This window comes from Mastigoproctus giganteus, chromosome 2 (assembly GCF_048544385.1).
Source record: "Mastigoproctus giganteus isolate SK-2022 chromosome 2, ASM4854438v1, whole genome shotgun sequence".
NCBI classification, from domain to species: domain Eukaryota; kingdom Metazoa; phylum Arthropoda; class Arachnida; order Uropygi; family Thelyphonidae; genus Mastigoproctus; species Mastigoproctus giganteus.
The window spans coordinates 251,793,976-251,814,803 of NC_143576.1; the positions used below are offsets into that span (position 1 = coordinate 251,793,976).

General features: G+C 37.1%; 1 protein-coding gene across 1 annotated transcript in view; it reads right to left on the reverse strand.

Moving 5' to 3' along the window:
• The window catches only part of LOC150090379 (A disintegrin and metalloproteinase with thrombospondin motifs 9-like), a 514,590-nt gene that overhangs the window by 278,198 nt on the left and 215,564 nt on the right, over positions 1–20,828 (reverse strand). Inside the window, exons 5-6 of the mRNA XM_090369090.1 lie at positions 14,361–14,444; positions 9,337–9,461 (exon numbers count right to left, since the gene is read on the reverse strand). Of these exons, the coding sequence (XP_090225216.1) occupies positions 9,337–9,461; positions 14,361–14,444 (209 nt within the window). The remainder of the gene's footprint in view (positions 1–9,336; positions 9,462–14,360; positions 14,445–20,828) is intronic.

The window sequence follows — 20,828 nt, forward strand, 5'->3', positions numbered from 1 at the left end:
GCTCCATATCTGCTGTTCCTCTGGATGTTATTTTTGAAGGTTGAATTTATGGGACCGCTGGCGGTTTGCTGTATGGTCGGCTTGTTCATTTCCTTCAATTTCCAAATTCAAATCTTCCTAAGCAAAACGTTAGATAATTTGAATTTGTCTCAATATTGGAAGGTAGTTCGTTTGCGTCCAACCGTATAGCTTATACTGAACTGAGAGAATCTGAGCTGAGACTGTGGGGAAATTTGCGGTGTAGTTTCAGTTTTACTCAACCCCACAAGTCACTTATTCTGTTTATTTAACCATATCGACTTTCACATCCCGTTCAGCGAGTCTCTATGGTTACAAAATTTAGGAGTTACATTCACTTCTAATGGCCTTTCAACTTGAACGTTTCCAATGTTGTTGCTCTAGCTTCTGAGAAACTTGGTTTCACTCAACGCATCCGCTATTCCTTCCGTAATCATCACTTCCTGCTTCGTGTATTTAAAATTAGAGCTCCCTCTATTCTTGATTTCGACATACCTGTGTGAGGCCCCGAAACTAATATTAACCTCAATTCAAGTGCTTCAATCCTTAACAAGAAATCTTGAAACTTTCACTTAGCAAAGGTAATCGATATGCAGACTCTTTTTAGTTAGTTACTTTTTTTACACTAACCTTGGCTTATTATGGTTTTTATTGATCTGTTGATCAGTAAAATCATGTATTAAATGCCTTTTTATTAAATTCTCTGTTTTAATGTCCTAAAAAAATTGACAGCATTAATTTAATTTCCACTGGCTACAAGACCGACAACCTTAAATTTTCTCTATTCCCAAGATTAACTCTCAATTGATTCTCTTGAATTAGATCCATTTATTACTTAGCAATTTTAGAGCTGTCCATCTAGATAAATTGAGGTCACCATCTGTTACGTCTTAAGATCTTTTCTTTTTCTCTCTCTCTCTCGCAAATACTTTCCCACCCCTCCTCTATCATCAGTCTCAGTGCTCCTGTGCTTCATTATATCTTATTGTAAGTGATGTTCCAGAACCAACAAACGTGTCATTCATTTACTTCTAAGGCAGTTTCTTGCATTCGATATATAATGGAATATCTTTGCCACTGATACCACCAATAAGCATCTTTGGATTATTTGGATAAAAATTGTAATTTTCCCACACAATTTAGAACAAACCTATCCAAAAAAGTTATACATTTTTTTACGACCTTGTCCAGAATTTCTCAGCAGGATTGGGATTTGTTCAGCTTTTATTCAAAGTGTTACATATCAATGGACAGTGCTCTTTGTTGACTAATGTTATTAGTGGAGTCTCCAGATTTCTGGGCACATTATGTTTTCTAAATTTATTAATGAATGTATATCAGGTTTAATATCTAAGTTTGCAGATGATACTAGGATTTGGCAGGGTACTTTATTGACAGTAATCAAGATATGCTATCGCAACAAGATTGGAAAAATTAAGCAGATGGGCTGAGAAATGGCAATTGAAGTTGAACATTGACAAATGCATATGGGTAGCAGTAATCCCAGATTAACGTACTAACTACGTGACTACACTAAAGGTGGTGTTAAATGAAATAATCTATGGTAATTGCGCAAACAAATATTAAGTTTTCGGACAGTGTGCAGACAGGCTTGCCAGGTCAGCTCATGGGGTTTCGTCAATAATGTACAGAAATTTTACTAGCAGGGAAAAGGAGGTGATTATCCCATTGTATAAAGCAATGATTAGCCCGCATCTCGAATACTGAAATCAGGTATGGAGGCTTCATTTTAGGAAGGATGTGGTTCTGCAGGAACGGGTGCATAGAAGGGCAACGAGAATGACAAGGGAAACAAAATGGTGCTCTTACGTAAAAAGGCTTCAGTTTTACAAATTGCAGCGTCCGGACACTAGACACCTGCGAGCGAGGTGATCTGATGTGGTGTTTAAAGCCTTGAACAAGCTCAATGCTGATGGCATTCTTCCTCTTGTTCAGACTACACACATGAGAGGGCATAAATTCAAATTGAGGAAAGATGGTTGCAGAATACATGTACGGAAGTTTGCCTTTAGCCAACGGGCAGTTGATTGTGGAACAAACCTTCGCCTGTTGTGGAAATGGGTAGTTTGCATAAATTCATGCAAGAACTAAGAAACTATTGTAGAGGATGGACAGGTTATGTGGGAAGTTTTTTTTTTTCGATGCTGCATAAGCTTGCTTTCTTGCTTCATTTGCTACTACTAATATGCAATTAGCATATGGTTTCACGGATCCAAACTAGTCTGTGTTCAACGAAAATCTTTTTGCTAGCTCTTCTGAGAACTGCAAGTAGTTTCAAACAATATATTTACAAGTTCTTGAAGGTTACTTCTGTATCTACATCTCAGATACAAGGGTTTTGCTTATTACATTCGTAAAGAATATCCTTTAACTTTTCCTGATTTGTTCCACGATCCTTTTGCCAATCCAAAGAATGAAAAAGCGAAATGTTGGACTGAGTTACATAACGACGGCAAGTCAGATTTCTCGACCAAAGAGGCAGTGCAGTGACCAAGTGTTTTATATTTGGTATTTAATTCACCATCTCAAAAATAATCAGCTTCGGTTTTTATCTAGGTTTTTGAGAAGGTGAATTCTCAAAAAAAGAATTTTTTACAAATTACATTTTAATCTTCAATTGTTCTTTAAAAGGTTCGTCCTCTTAAATTCAATCTTGCTAGGTTAGATGCCAGTTTTTGCTGCGCCTTTTAAGACTGGAGTTATGTCTTATTCTTTTGCCCGGTTTATGACTTAAATCCTTTTATTGACCTTTAATTTAGACGAAACGCATTGGATTGATTCTGTTGAATATCATTGCTAATTGGGCTGGAATCAACGTTACCTCTGATCTGCATTTAATAACCTGACCTTTTGGTTCGCCTACCGGACTGAACTACTACACTTACTAATGGGCTACATTGCTAGATCGACGACTGAACTGACTTCTGAACTAATTCAGTTTAAAGATAACTTCAAGTCAGGTCTAAATGTAGTTTTATTTACTTGAACTTCATTTATTTCCTTACCGTTAGTTTTAACCCTTTTTTTATGCTAGCCCCTCGGGGTAGAATTTGTCCTTTTTTTTATGCTAGCCCCTTTGGGAGCAGAATTCGCTGGTCTATAGTGTACTAGAGATGAAATTATCCACACCTACTGGTAGCCAGACTTGGGGTTCCTGTGTACAGGAACTACTGGCATTGCATTATCTTTAGTAGATGCGGGATTCTTTTGCGGTTGACCACAGTACGTGACAATAGGGGATTATCGGAAGTCACAGGACTTGCACTACTTCCTATGTCCTTAATGAACCATGAATATAGTTCATTAAGACAATACTGAACAGTTGTGAACAGAGCTCGCCTCCTCGTGGGGTAGACGCTGGGAAGCAGCCTTCCTGGTGATCACTGCTTCCCGGTAACGAGTGGCTAGAAACCCACCCCCCACACACACACACTGTACAAACTATTCAACTCTGCCGTGGTACACTATCACCATAGTTGAACTAACGTTCAGTGGCTGCCCTACCTGAGACAACACAATTACTAACATAAGACGAAGCACACCATAAGTACAACATAAGACGAAGAGGAAACTGAATTTCTTCAAAATACAAAAGCAATTAAGTATAGAAAATTATCTACCTATAAATATATATAAACAAACGTTTAAAATTAAGTGACAGTTACGAAAAGGGAGGATCAAATATCAAAACTTGTAGGGAGATCCTCCCTAATATGTTTTTCTTTTGGGCGGCCCTTCGTATGTTTTTTTTTTTTACCTACGAAAAACTAGAATAGCAGCTCAACATCTGTGTTCTTTTTAGGTGAAAATTAAATACTGCATACGCTATATTTCCAATTTTATAAAAGAAATACAGCTTATGCGGAATTTCCCCTTCTTTGAACATGGTGGATAATGGAACCTATTTCACATTAGGATTCACATTCCCATGTATCGTCAATTTTTATTTGAATCGGACGACAAACGCCTATTTTCAACGGGCGTTGCTTATTAATTTGAGTTGCCACCATTTTGTTTCAAGGTGACGGACAGAATAAAAGAATCTCCTGGGGTACCAATAACCCTCGCGTGAGTGGCAGATTTATTTGGATAAAATTGTAAATAGAAATATTACCAGGGATAGATAGGAATCCAAACAAATATTTCATTTACCCGCCCCCATACAGCTTTAATAGCTGGTGTATAGATCAGATTGTATCTTACTCGTATAAATTTAGTAAATGGTTCGCATCGTTAGCAAGTTCAAGGCGTTGATTAAAACAAATTAATTAATTTATTATTATTTATTTACATTATAGGTCATTATTTATTTACAGTATCCACAAATAAAGCAGATTATAAAAGCAATATTAATGCGAGAATATTAAAAAAAAAAGTTACAAAATTTTTTTTTTCGTAATTTTGTACAAAACAGAACACATTAAAACTTAAGAGCTAATCGACTGTGTAGAAGTAATAAGAATACAGAATTATTCAGACTACATGGCGGGTACAGGATTGAAAACTTTTGAGTTGTACTGGTTAATGAAACGTGATAACCAGTCGAAGGATCATGGTAAACACAGTTGGTACGACAAAGTGGAAGTGGCGTAATACGTACTATTGATGCGAAGAGTTGCGAAGTGTAAGAATGAAAGTAACTGAAGCGGTAAATGAGAGATGGTTAGTGTTGATTTGAAGTTTTATGGCGCATCAACAGCTGGGGCCATAACGCACCAGTATCCAAGGTATAAGGAAAATAAGAGAGTCAGTAATTTTAGATGAACAGGACCACCATGATAATCATTTGCAATGCGAACTGGTGAAACCCGATGCAAAGTGATGCGTATCGTGGTGATGAAAATCTACATATGTGATTAGAAGATTATCGTTAGGCTTCCATAAGGGGATGGGGATATGCCAATAGTGCTTATTCTAGTTGAAGGTGACGCAAAATTTTCTGTTTGGAATCTATTGTTTTATCTCACTGCTGGATTTAGTTTTTAAGTTAGTTTATCATCTCTGTTCACTTCTCTTCTCTTAGATACGCGCTGTTATTGGTTACCATTATGTAATTTGTTACTAAAAAAATTACTTAACATTGGTTTTAATATTAAGTCATCACAAAATTAATCTGATTGCATCAGCGTTTATCGATTCCTAAGATTCGAAGCGATTACAAAGGAAAAATCAGTGAATTAACTTTTAATTTTGGAGTAACTCGCCCCTTTTAAAAGATGTCACTGCCTTTCTAATGGTATTTTATCGTTTATCAAAGAGGGAATCACCTTTGCAATCGAATCCAAGCGTTGTTCTGGCATTTTTAAATTCGGAAGCAATTTCTCCAAGACTACGTGCTGCTGCATATTTTTTATACATTTTTTGTGACAAACGATTCCTTACGATATATCCCTAGGATGAATATCTGGCAAAAAAAATATGTGGTGAATGAAGGGCCATGACGTTCTTGTTTGTATGTATGTATTCCATATAAGGTGGATTGAAGTTTGATTCATCTTTATGATAATGATATTGCTGATGACTGGAGGGTGATTTGGAAATTTAAGTCTGTACTTCTAACAAAAAGGGGACCAGAACTGAATTAAAACAGAGCTTAACTTCCTTACAGCCATATTGCTGTTATTCGACATACGAATACTGTACTATAATTATTTATTTTTATTTACTATCATTAGCAATTTTATAAAAATTATATACAGCATATCGAAATTTTCAACCACGAATTTTACAAGTATCTGCGAAACTCGAGTGGGAAACGACAACCTCTACACAGAATAGATCCCTGAATATAATAGTATTGGTATTGGAGAAGTAGTTGAGATTCTGACTTAATTAGGGGCAATTTAGATTACGCATTATATGTTCATCGATATATATCTACATTGGAGAAAACCGTTGAGAGCTTTAAATGAACACCATATTTAGAGCTGATGTGAAATTATGTGCAATTTGGCTTTCAGAAGTAGGCGAAACGATACTTCTGCAGTTGCTTAATGACATCAAGAACATGTTCAAAGGGCGATTCTACACAAGTGAGGAATCGCCCTTTGTAGATTTTGGCAGTTTCTTCTTGCAAAGGTCTTAAAGTCAAGATTTAAACGCAGGGTTGAACCTGGAATTTTTCCAGAATGTATCCCTTGGAGTGACGAACACCATAAATGAATACAAACGGCTGACTTTGAAACTTCTCGATGATTAATTGTTGGTTTAACTGTTTCGCAACGTTCCATCAAGAAAGGTCAGGTATGGTTTCTATTTGTACAAATAAAAAGTGCATTCCGTCCAAATAATGCCCTAACGGAATAAAATAAGTCATTGAAACTTCCTACTTGCAAACAAGATATATAATGAGATATATCCCTTTGGCAATTATTTTATCAAGTTTTTAATGCGTTACCTATCTACCATACTGTATAGTGCTTGTTTAAACCAGATTCCATTTAATTTTGTTAAATACAGGTCCTAAAGATCTGCCGGGATGCGGATATCCGCTTTACAATGCCCATGGCAGATGATTTTTTAAATTCATGTAGCCAACAAAAAATACCTGTCAACTGGTATTTTTATGTTAGCTCGTAATCAATTTTTTCTTGGCCTCTGAAAGAATACGGAACTTAATCTGGTATTTAGAAATAACGCTCCACAAGGAATGTAAGAAAGGGTCGTTCAAGAAACAGTTTTTGTATAAAATGCTGATTTTTATAGACACTCCAAATCCATGGAATTTGCCCATGCAGAACTATCTTTAAATAGAAATAAAATATTATAGACTAAAGCTGTATCAAGAATGGTTGAATGTTTAAAAAATCTTTACTTCTCTTCAATAGGTCAACTAGTAACTCAACGTCTTATGACCTAATAGAAATATAGCTAATTACGCCTTACTAAAGGCGTAATTTCTACGGTATCGACTGACTATGAGGAGATAAATTGCAATGATTAACTCGTACTCCTGCGAAAGGAACGAAATAATCAAAACTTGCAAGAAATTGAAAGAGAAATATTTTTCTCCCTTATTACTGCATTCAGTTGAAGTTTTGCAGCTCAAAAAAGTAGACAAATTCACTCATGGAATATTTTGTTCGCATTTGGAATATTTTGTTCATAAGACGGTTTATAAGCTGTAGACTGCAAAGTTTGACGACTAAACATATAAGGGAGGACCTGATTGAGGTGTATAAACCATTGACTTAATGACTGAGGAAAGTCTGTTCAATCTCGTAGGTGAGATGGGAACCGGGGGGGGGGGGTGGTAGCTGTTATTATTATTTTTTATTTTTTGCATTAGCAACTAAGGCCATATTGCTCCAGAGATATGGGGTGGTCATTCCCTGAGCTTTCCGCATTCTCCGTATTTGGTGGTCACGGGCTCGAAACCCGGTCTAATCAAGAAGCGCGTACTACGCACTGCTGCTCCTGCTCACCTGGCTACGGAGGCGCCGGGGGGGGGGTAGCTGTAAATATAAAATCTTAGGAAACAACTGAAGACTGGGTGTCGTGGGGTTTACTTATAGGCAGAGCCAATGAGCCTGGTTAAGTTCAGAGAGGAATTGAATTGAATACCTTGCGAGAATAGTAATAACAGTCTGTTTTATTTTATTTTATCATATTTATTTAATTATTTTTTGGCTGCTGCAGAAGATAGTACACTTCGTTTAAACATTGAATATTGAGAAGTAAGAGATCTTGTTTAGCGATTTTGCTATTAGTGGAAGCACCTCTTCCATCGTGAAGATGCAACAGAAGAAAAGCTCGTTTCGTTTTCTCTTACTACTTACAATTTTTATTGTATATGGAAGATTCACAGAGTCAAGATCCGAACAGTACGAAGGGCAGGAGAACAGTATAACTGGAACAGTTTGCTCATTTCATTTTCGATGCAGTAACCCAGTTTTTTCCCGAACTGGGTCAGCGAAACTGTGATCGACCATATATATAGGGGCTGCAAATTTTTTTGATTTTTGAAGAGGTCCGTAGATCTTAGTAGTTTGGGAACGACTGCGGTAACCAATGTCTAGTTACATTTTCCTAGTCTTTTGAATCTGACAGCCACCGCATAAGCTGCAGGACCCCACTTTCCAACAACTGCAGATTAAAATTTTGATTTAGTGGAACTAAGTCAAAATGCTCGGAGGAGAGTGGAACTGACAGTAAACTTCTGTAAACACTATCACCAATTACACACAGAACTCTATTCCATTATTCTTCCTGCTGCGGCACGGGAAATCTGTAAAGTTTTGGAAACACCTCTTACAATTGCTGCGGAAAAACTTTTAAAGAAAAATAAATTCTAATATTTCTTGAAAATGTTTACTTTTTAATCCACTTTTGAAATGAGGCAAAAAATTTCAGCAAGAATCACCAATTTTATGGAAGTTGGTTACTTTACTGGATGTTTTCTCTCCACTACCGTGATTCCAGTTAACGGAATCGTATAAATCGATGAAATTTATTTATTATTATTATAATTTTTTGTATATAATATATATTTATACCGCAGACTCGATAATACTCTAACAGCTCTGTTAGTACTTATGAATACTAGCAGATTTCTTTATATTTAGCATAAAAATGAATGAACACTGATCTTGGCATTTGAATTATTATTTAAGAGCAGGTTCGATAGAAATTCTTTTATAAAGTAGTGAGTGATGTTCGAGTATATTTATTATACCTTCAGCGGAATACAAGGTAAGATCACTATGTTTATTGCCAGCGTGGAACGTCCATCTCAGGATGGAGGCACTGTTTCACAATTCATGTGTTTCCAAAACAACTAAGCGTATAATGGATTTGCAGTCAGTTTCGTGAAAGTCAGGGACAACACTTACTTCCTTGGATATATATATATATCTTGCGAAATACAAAACAAAGCAATTTAATTAAATATATTTCAAAATAAGGCATTAATATATTAGAATCAGGGTTGCCACATCACTGGAAATTAACCGCTTGATTGATACTGATGGAATTAAGATAGATAGACATCGCTTCAGCCACTCCAATATTAATCAAAATTAACCTAATAAAAATTCTTTAATTACTTTTACAACATTATAACATTAAATTAAAATTAATTATTTAAGACATGTTTTCTAATCATAAATAAGTTTCATTGTTCTCAGCAATTACGATTCTAAAGCTCATACTGTTGAACTAAAAGATTTATTCATAAAAGAAATTCTTTTTACAATATTCTTTACAAACTAAGTAATCTAACTTCGCCCTTTATAAACACAGGACGATGGTAGATCACCCAGTTTTAAAAATAAAGAGAAAAAATTCGCAACAGCTTACCTCGTCAGAAGGATGGCAGTGTCGTGATGATGAATGCTACCGTCATCAAAATCATTGTGTTGTTGTTGCCAACGGCAGAAATTTTTTAAAGTTTTACTAGCACTAGGGAAGATTATATCTTTGTCCTAGAAAGAAAAATAAACCACAATCGATTAAAACAAGAAAGTACTATTATTAAAGCAGCTGAATTAATATGTTTAACTCAATACGTAAAACACAGCGCGATCTTGAATTGCTAGAGTCCAGGTCTATGCGTCTACAATGAAATTCCAAAAACATCCATTTCACACCCAAAACAGTTATTTTTACAATTTTCTCATCTCTTTCTTTGTGTAAAAGATTCTAAATGAAGTCTCTTTCTTTATTGATGGATTCCTTGACTGCGTGTCACCATAAGCAGAGTAAGCAGAGAAATGCGGACAATTTGTAGCCAGTGATCGCCGATTCATAAAGACTTAAAAAAAAAAAAAAAAAAAAAAACAGAATCTTTAATGAAATCTGTTTCGACATTGAACTCATTAAAATCATTTATATGTTTCTGATCTTTACTGTTTTATGAAAGATGATATTCTTTCTAATATTGGCCTTTAAAGAAATTGCCAAATCAACTTTTCCTCCATGAGCATCAATGCTGGAGTCATAGGATGTCATCCACTGTTTCATTGTTAAAAATCTAAAAACTGATTTTTTTGTATTTGCTTGTTGCACTGTTACTCTGGCTAATAGTAATTTTTTTTTTTTTTTAAAGATTCAAGAAGAAACTTTTTTTCTTCTTGAAGTACTGCTTGCTTTCTAATTCCTCTTCACTCCCGCCTCAAGCTCTGTCCATAAAATACCCCGTATATAACTTACAACATAGTGATTGCCAAAAATCTTATATTAGACAAAGTAGAAGCCGACTTTTTTTTCCAAAAGAATAAAAGCCATAAAACAGACACGTAACATAATCAGTTCCAGCTTATCACCACCAGTGGCATTTTTAAAAAACAATGATACCACAAACCGAGTTTATAAAGAAGCCTCATTACAGGAATAATCAATAATATTAACAGCAATAAAGATCCCCCCCCCCCCAAACTATAACATAATCCTTAATCCACCTACACAGTTAAGGTCTCAAAGAATAGCTGCTAGACGGGGAACTAAACCTTAATCCCTCAATACCACAGAACAAAAGCAAAAAATTGAATCTACGACAGAAGAACAGCATCTTCCAATCTCTTACATTTTGGTTTTGGGTCCCTTGAGACTGTTACCCTACCGTAGTTAAAAAGGTAAAGTGCAGCCATTATTAATCCACTGCAATATGGAAAGCCTCCTCAACAATTCATGCTGAGGGAAATGGACCATAATCTGCCACGCTGGTCCAGTGCGGGTTGGCAGATCAACCGTATTCATCAGTCAGGGGCTTGAACCCCGGTCTACTCAAAGAGCGTGTGCTACTGTACTCCCGCTCCTGACCACTCGGCTACGGAGGTGCCAAATCGTACGTCTATCTCGATGGGATTTTTAAGCTCATGTAGCACTGTCAGAAATGTGGATAAATTCTTGTGATTCTGAGAAAAATCATGGTATATATCTAGTTATTATTGACAATTCCTTACATCGCCATCTACCACCTCTTTGGAGAGGTATGGTTTCAATTGCCGTCAACGACTGGAGGAATTTTTCACGTCCTCTTCAATCCATGTTGCAGTAATATGGATTGAAGTAGGGGTTCTCTCATGTTATTCTAGATTTTCAGCACAAAAAGTATGCAGATCGGCCCCAACACATTTCTACAGACAAATATGCGCACCAGCTTCGGAAGTCATCGTCAATGTACCTTTGTTTCACTGTAAAATCAAGGTCGCCGTAGCCTAGTGGTCAGGCGCCGGGTGCATAAGTACACGTGCGTTGAGTGACCGGGGTCCAAGCCCGTGACTGCTGAATACGGTGCTGTTTCTTGTATTTTGTCTATCTTGTGAACTCCCCTGACCGTTTCGTCGTCCCGGAGTATAAACAGAAAATTTAATTTTTTAAAATTTAAATATACCTTTGTTTTACTGTAAAGATATCGTCAACGTACCTTTTGTTTTACAATAAATGTGCTCAACACTTTTAATAGGCCTCGTGTCATTTTAAATTGGTTTCTGTCATCTGTGCCGCTTTTATCCTGATTACTATCGCTTTCAGGTATCTTTCAATTTTTTTTTTTTTTTTTTTTGTTTTGTTTTGTTAGCTTGTTCTGGATTGTCAAAAATTAAGAAAACCCTTTCCCCTTGTGGCACACGTCTAGAGGAATGACGTATAGTAGTAGTAGTAGTGACATGTGATGCAAGAAAGCAAGTGTATGAGCTTATGCAGCATCAGCCAAAAAAAAAAAAAAAAAAAAAAAATCAATCACACCATTCCCTCCAAATGCCTGTCCAGTTCCTCCTTAAATTTATTCAACCTATCAACTTGTGCTCAACCTATCAACTAGTAATTGTGCAGTCAGATATGAAGTTTTCTGAGCAGTGCAGACAGGCTGCTAGGGCGGGTCATGGGGTTTTGTCAATGATATATAGGAATTTTGCTAGCAGGGAAAAGGAGGTGATTGTCCCTCTGTATAAGGCAATGGTCAGGCCACGCCTTGAGTACTGCGTACAGGTCTGGAGGCCTCATTTTAGGAAGGATGTAGATTTGCTTGAGCGTGTACAGAGAAGAGCAACACGATTGGTGAGGGGAATGAAGGGATTCTCTTACCAAGAGAGGCTTAAGTTCTGCAAATTGCAGTGGCTGGAGACTAGGCACCTGCGCGGTGATCTGATTGAGGTCTTTAAGGCCTTGAATGGGTTGAGCACGCTGAATTCTGATGGGATCCTTCCACTTGTTCAGATTACCAACCTACGGGGACATAAGTTCAAATTAAGAAAGGACAGATGTAGAATAGATGTGCGGAAATTTGCCTTTAGCCAGCGGGTGGTTAATTGCTGGAACAAACTTCCATCTGTCGTTGTTGATAGGCTGATGGAAGTTGATAGGTTAAATAAATTTAAGGAGGAACTGGACAGGCATTTGGAGGGAATGGTGTGATTTTTTTTTTTTTTTTTTTTGGCTGATGCTGCATAAGCTCCTACACTTGCTTTCTTGCATCATGTGCCACTACTACTACTACTATTTCCACAACGACAGATGGAAGTTTGGTTGCCCTTCTCTGTACACGCTCAAGTGAATCTACATCCTTCCTAAAATGAGGCCTCCAGACCTGTATGCAGTACTCAAGGCGTGGCCTGACCATTGCCTTATACAGAGGGACAATCACCTCCTTTTCCCTGCTAGCAAAATTCCTATATATCATTGACAAAACCCCATGACCTGCCCTGGCAGCATTGCTCAGAAAACTTCATATCTGACTGCACAATTACTCCCAGGTCTTTTTCATTTTCTACCACCTTAAGTGTAGTATCACACAGTTGGTACGTTTCTCTGGGGTTACTTCTACCCATATGCAGTACTTTGCATTTGTCAAGGTTAAGCTTGATAATCCAGTTGCGTACTTATATTTCTGTTATTAAATATAACTTTTGGTACTTGGAATAGGTTGCAACCAATTCTAGAATAATATCTTAAGATGGTTACGAGAGGTGAAGCATTGAAATTATTGAACGCTGCCTTTAACTTCAGAAAGAGAATATTCATTTGAGTCCTTTCATTAAGCACAAGTTGAATCCTAATATAGTTTCCGGTAAGTTTATTATGGTAGATCACTTCGATAAAAGTGAATGAATAAACAGTAATAGCTTATGTCCCAAAACATGCCTGTGGTAAAGGCAAGCATTTTTTACGGTTTTTTTTTTTAAGTAAAACGTAACCAATTGTAGCATCATTCATAAACACATGGTATGAATTGCTCTCTAATTATTCTAACATTTTACAATGATAAACCACGCTTGGTCCATTTCAAATAATACTTATTTTTTGACAATTATGAAACTATGATCAATGCTTTCTGTGGTTCCTACTGCAATTCATTTTCAATTATAATAAAAAAAAAAACTTATTTTAAAACGATTTGCGAAAACTGCATGCACAAATTTCTCCTCTACACCTTATCAGGTGAATATACAACGCACATGCTTCTACTTGAAAAGGTAGGATAAACGTAGGTTGAACTCGTTTGTGTTGAAAGATTAATCACTGGTGCGTGGTTAGTGTAATGGCCGAGATAATTAACTTCTAAAAAGGATTGCTGTTATTAAGTTATCGGCTATTAACTTCTGCATATCGAGTCATGATTTACAGTTTTTACGCAATTATAAAGAAGCAGAATTATCTGATTTCTGTCAGCCTAGCGGTTTTTCAGAAAAAAACTAAATTATGTAATCGTTTTGTTATAAAATGGCCAGCTGAGAGCAGATACTAATTGAGTTTAATATTATACAGCATTAAATGTACGGCTAAAAAAGCCCTCGTTAAAAGATTATTCTTACAGAATTGAGTAATTTTAAAACTGGCAGCCGCTGGCATCATCAGATTGTTTAGTTTTAGAGGCATCCAACGATACTTTAAGAGTTCGAGTTATTTTAAAAACATTTAATTTTTTGCAACATTTTAAATATTTGCAATAGCGTACCGTAATATGTCCAGGTGGCGTTGTCTGTATGGTACGTATAACACGTGATCGCTCGAAGCTTGCCATATTAAGTACGATATGAATTTAAATGTTTCTTTTAATACAAATAAATATATTTAAGAAAACACGTCATTTCATTAAAGAATTATTTTTTTTCTAATAAATTTAATATTTAATAATATTAATATTTTTAATATTAACTGCCTTTAGTACAATGGATTGTTAGCTAAGAATTGCCTATGTAGTGTTGAAAGTATAAATTACGAAGGGAATGAAAATAAATCTTATCGTACGGTATTTCAAGCTAATACGTATTTGTAATATGTGTAAAACTGACTTTCTTCAATTGAACTGTTATCTTTTATATTTATTTAGTGTGCGTAGATAAACAGCATATATACATAGTTTAAAGTGATATATTACTTACCTGTTCTTCGTCCATAACAACTAGCTTCACTACAGCGATATTTATGTCGTTTCCTATACTGGGATCTTTATATATGAGCGCCACCTGGAAGGAAACAATGATTTTTATTTGTTTTTATTTATTTATTTATTCAGCTTTATTCATTTTGACCAGCCAATAGGGTTGCATTAAAGTAATATATCGGATTATGAATATATGTAGTATAACACATTCTTTGATCAACCCAGCATATTTCCTCAGTTTAAAGTAAATACTAAGAAAGTATCATATCCTTAGAAAATTCGGAACCAAAATGAAAAACCTGTCCATTGATCATATATTTTCTTCAACCACTTGTCATGCAGCGTTAGTGAATTATGTAAATATTGATGGTTTGTGTTTTTTTTTTATAATTATACGTTACTTAGATCATGATTTATTTGGCGTAAAAAAGTGTTAGGTTTGGGAAAATATAGAATACTCTCAATTATCTGGGTGTTAACGAAATAAAGTTTCTCTGATAATACGCAAAATGAAATAAACTAGTAAATATGATAAAAAAAATTTTGCATACACAAAATTTAGTATGTGTATATTTTTTATTTATTATTATTATTATTAATTATTTTTTTTTAATGGCCGAGAGTACAGTAGCATTCAAGTTTGAGTTGACCGTGGCTCGAGCCCACAGACTGCTAAATAAGCTAGCGGGGATAAGGAGGTGATTATCTCATTGTAAACGGCAATGATTAGGCTTGTATCTTGACTACTATATACAGGTCTGGACGCCTCATTTTAGGAAGGATGTAGATCTGCTGGAACGGGTGCAGAGAAGGGCAACGAGATTGGTGTGGGGAGAAGAGTACTCTTACTGAGAAAGGCTTCAGTTCTGCAAATTGCTGCATCTGGAGACTAGGCACCCGCGAGAAGAGTTGAGTGAAGTGTTTAATGAATGAATTGAATGGCTTTGAATGAATTGAGTAAGCTCAGTGCTGATGGTATTCTTCCTCTTGCTCAGACTACATACATGAAGGGACATAAATTGTGGTTGACTGCTGGAACAAACTTCAATCTGTTGTTGTGGAAGTGGCCTGTTTGAATAAATTTAAGGAAGAACTAGCAAATTATTGGAGGAGATGGGCAGGTAATGTGGAATTTTTTTTTTTTTTTTTTTTTTGCTAATGCTGTATAAGCTTGCTTTTTTGCATAATTTCTTTCTATAATACTAAAACTACGGTCAACGATTGTATATTTACTTCTAATTACTATTAATTCCTTTAACCTATGTGGTCGTTCCGGAGTATAAACAGAACAACGAAGTTCGCTTTAGTCCTTCGTTTGCCTTCTTGCGAATAGTGCTACTTAAATTTCGAAGCAGAACCTTGTCAGCGAGAACGGCATTGTCCTTATTGCCAAGTAGCCAACGGTTCAGTATCTTTTCATGTTTTTTGCTTGAACTGAAGTTTTGAACCTTTGCCGGTTTAATGTGAAGGTGCACTAACGCTGGTAAAAAAAAAGAAAAAAATTGAGAAGAATGTTAAAATTAACTGTGCGGTGGTTAGAACCTGAAGGACTACTGAAATATGACTAGGAGTGAACTAGTAGGTGGAAGGCAAAGGTGGGATGAGATTCCTGAAAACTTCAAGGGTCTTGTTTACAGGAACACTAAAGACAACGCATTCTACGTATTTCTTTTTGTTATCTTACTTAGCCTTCCGTGGGCAGTAGAATACGCGATTAAATCCGCTCCTGAAGCCTTGTCGATCAATTCGGCCCTGGAAAGATTGTGCAAGGCTGAAGGGGTAGAATTTTTTTCAGCCTGGACTGTACTTGTTAACAGGAGAGATTGCTTCTACAGGGATGGGATACACTTAAATAGAAAGAGTGCAAGAATATTTGCTGATGCTATCGAGGCAGTGTTAGGTGGGTCGGAAAACTGCTAGCTTGGGGGGAGACAAAGACTAATGGATTAACAGTAGCCACGGGCAGAGGTGAAAGAGATTCTTGCACTGCTTCTATTGGAATGAGCAGAAGCCTGAAAAACAAGATGCAGGATATTTCAGAGACTGCTGGAAGTCATTGCGGTACAAGTAAACACATGGGTTGTGTTAGGGTAGCTAAGAATAGAAACAGGTGCATGTATACTTGCGTGTACACTAATGCTAGGAGTTTAGTAAATAAATTTGATGAATTTGAGGTATTACTCAAAACATCAAAGGCAGATATTGTTGGGATATCAGAGACGTGGTGTCACACAGATATAAGGAATGCAGAACTGGAATTTGGGGAGTACAACGTCTACAGAAAGGATAGACAGGATAGGAAGGGAGGAGGGGTTATGCTATTAGTTAAAAAACACATAAAATCCAAGGAAGTGAAGCCAGTTGACATCGCTGGACAGTGCAGTGTTGAGTCAGTTTGGTGTGACATAAGCATAGGTAAATCAAAATTGAGAGTAGGAGTGTGCTATAGGCCTAATGACTCTGATGAGTATAATAAGATATTGTACAGGGAAATAGAGTGGGCCAGTAAATCAGAGAGTCTTATAATGGGGGATTTTAATTTCCCAGATATTGACTGGAATTTGTGGGTTGGTCACTCACACACTAGCAAGGCTTTTGTGGATTTATTGGATGATTGTTTTCTACACCAGCATGTTCGGGAGGCAACTAGAGGGAGTAATACTCTTGATCTGATTATCAGTAGTGATTCTTCATGCATTAGGAATCTGCAGATAAATGAACCACTGGGTGGCAGTGATCACAGTGTGCTCAAGTGGGATTTACTCAAGGAGGTAACTACCATCAGAGGTAAAGGGAAGGGTTTTTGCTTTCGTAAAGGAGACTATGCTGGTCTGAGACAGTATTTAAATTCTATACAGTGGGACTAACTGATGATGTTACCAACAGCAAATTCAAAATGGGAAGCATTCAAGGAACTAATCTTGGAAGCTACCAGGCTTTACATACCAACCAAGAAATATTGTTCAAGGTTCAGGCCTAAATGGTTGTCAGATGAACTAATGAGACATATGGCAGAGAAGAAAAATGCATGGGATACATACAAATTAATGGGTGACGTGGAAGCCTATGATAGATATAAGTTGGTCTGTAACCAAGTCACAAAGGAGATTAGGCAGGCAAAGGCAGATTATGAGAAATCCTTGGCAAAGGATGCAAAGAAAAACAGAAAAGAGTTCTTTACCTATTTAAACTGAAGAAGGAAAGGGATGAATCAGATTGGTCCACTGGATGTTGATGGTTCAACAGTTGAGGATCCAGCTCAGGTGGCTAACAATCTAAACGAGTATTTTGCATCTACATTCACACATGAGGAGTTATTCAGGAAGGGGAATGTCGTAGGTGAAGTAAACATTGGCAGTGAGCTAGATGATTTTCTAATAACTGAGAGGAAAGTGGAGGAGAAATTGTTGAGGATAAACATAAAAAAGGCACCCGGGGTGGATGGGATCTATCCAGTTATATTAAAGGAGGCAGCAAAGGAAGTAAGCAAACCCCTAGCCATAATTATGAGAGCTTCTTTGGACACAGGGGAGGTACCCATGGACTGGAGATGTGCAAATGTAACCCCAATTCACAAAGGAGGATCAAAGGCTGACACAAGTAATTATAGACCTGTTAGTTTAACTTCGGTTCCAGGAAAATTAATGGAGGCACTGGTTAAAGAAGCACTGCAGGATCATCTGGACAAGAATTCAGTTATAGCTCAGACACAGCATGGGTTTGTTAAGGGCAGGTCTTGTCTGACCAATTTGATTGGATACTATGATGTAGTCACAAAAGAACTGGATGCAGGGAATAACTTTGATATTATATATTTGGATCTTAGAAAGGCTTTTGATACTGTTGCGCATGGAAGACTGCTGCACAAATTGGAGAAGTGTGGCATTCGAGGCAAATTGCTGCTATGGATAAAGGGATGGTTGAGTGGCAGAAACAGAGAGTGGTAATCAATGGACACTGCTCAACGTGGACTAATGTTATTAGTGGAGTTCCTCAGGGTTCAGTGTTGGGTCCATTGTTGTTTTCTGTATTTATAAATGATATTGATGATGGTGTATCAGGCTTAATGTCCAAGTTTGCAGACGATACAAAGGTTGGCAGGGTTGTTAAGGACACTACTGATACTATGCTGCTGCAACAGGATCTGGAAAGGTTGAGCAGATGGGCTGAGAGGTGGCAAATGAAGTTTAACATTGACAAATGTAAAGTACTACATATGGGAAACAGTAACCCCAGATCAACGTATCAACTCTGTGGTACTACGCTGACAGTGGTAGAGAATGAAAGGGACCTGGGGGTGATTGTGCGGGCGGATATGGAGTTCTCTGGGCGGTGCGGACGGGCTGCAGGAGTAGCTCATGGTGTCTTGTCAGTGATATGCAGGAGTTTTTCTAGCAGGGACAGGGATGTGATTATTCCCTTGTATAAGGCATTGGTCGGGCCGCACCTTGAGTGCTGTATGCAGGTCTGGGGGCCTCATTTCGGGAAGGGTGTAGGGCTGTTGGAGCGAGTACAGAGGGGGGCAACAGGATTGGTGAGTGGAACAAAGGGTTGCTCTTACGAAGAAAGGCTTAAGTTTTGCAAATTACAGAGCCTGGAGACTAGGCATCGTCGAGGTGATCTGATAGAGGTGTGCGGGGCTTTGAGTGGCTTGAGCGTGCTCAATGCCGATGGAATTCTTCCTCTTGCTCAGAATAATCACCTGAGAGGGCATAAATTCAAATTGAGGAAGGACGGATGTCGGATGGATGTGCGGAGGTTCGCCTTTGGCCGGCGGGCGGTTGGTTTGTGGAATAGACTTCCATCGCTTGTTGTTGAAGTTGATAGCCTGAACAAATTTAAGGCTCAGCTGGACAGGTATTTCGAACGAATTGAGGGGTGAAATGGGAGTAGTGGTTGTTTTTTTTTTTTTTTTTTTTTTCTTTTATTTTGGCTGATGCTGAATAAGCTTGCTTTCTTGCATCATATGCCTCTACTAATGCTAATGCTAATTGAGAGTCTACTATGTCTTTATAAACGGCTTCTCCACGTAGAGTTCTGGAATGTGCTGCTTCGGTTGTCTGTTTGTAGTCTTCTTTAGTCTGTATTTTGGGTGGCTGAGATTACATTTAATTTTTATTTCTATTTTGGTAGAAGTTGTGGGTATAATATAGTAGGTTCTGAATTTTGGGGCGACGTCTATAAAAGATACTGAAAATCAGGGGCGCTCTTAGGATATGTGGCACCCGGGTGCCAATTTAAATTTGGCGTCCCTTTAAAATTTTCTTCATATGTGTACGTAAGTTTCAGGTTTTCAGACACCCCTTAAACGTTGGCACCCGAGTGCAGCGCACCCCTTTCACCCTCAGGACGGCCCGCCACTGCTGAAAATTCAAATTCGTTTCCACTTACTAAAATCAGACAAGAAAAGATTTATTTCCAGAACTTGAAAAGTAGAAAACACGGAATGTAATTTATTCTGTAGAAATTCAGGTGTTTCTTATGAACTTTGTACAAGTTGGCTAAACAAGATTAATCACATGATTTAGAATTACTAAAATTTGGGGGATGACTTATACGGAAGATAAATAGGAAGCAAGTTTTTCCGCACAAAACATTACAAAATTGAACGAACACAACGCTAAACTATTTATCATATTATCTGGTGTAGAATCGGTGAAAAACGGGGAAGCAGTGATTGCAGCAATGAATGAACGCCATCAGAGGGAGAACCTGTACTTTTAGTATTGGCCATGTTGATACTAACACAGGTGCAAAGAAGCGTGGCTTTGATACAAAAAAAAAAAAAAAACAGAAAAGGGATTCCCGAGCGTTCCTGGTAACTTGGCTCAGTATGCGAGCTCCAGCGTACCTGTATTGTCATCAATTCCTAACAGATCTGTTCTTTATATTGCTTTACAAGCAAAAGATTGGACCTCATCGTTATACGTATCAACTAATATCAAAACCTTGTGTCCATTCTGTCATAGAATCAATGCACCTTTGATCTCCACAATCTCTCCTTTGAAGATTTATTGCAAAATACAGTAACACAGTGTTTCCACATAATACCTTAGCTATATTTAATAGCATGCGAATCGATCTCTCATATTTTTCAAGTAAAAGAAATACAGGATACAGATGTCGAAGATGCATTTGTTTATATTCACTTGCGACTTTGGAATTAACTATGCTTCTATCTCCTTTAATAGCTTTAGAATTGATTTTGCATTAATTTAAAAGTGAAACTTTTGTTAATATTAAATGGTTGCAACTGATTTGCCATTCTGGAATGTTGCTGTCCTGAGGCACGTATGTTTTTTTTTTTTTTTTTTAAACTGAATTAAATAAATAAACAGAAAGTAGTATAATCATAAGAAAGGATACAACGGTGTGTGAGATTCCCAATAACTAGCAAAGATCAATATTTGGCATTATAATACGAAATGGGATAATAACAAGCTTGGGAATGCTGTAATCGCAGCTC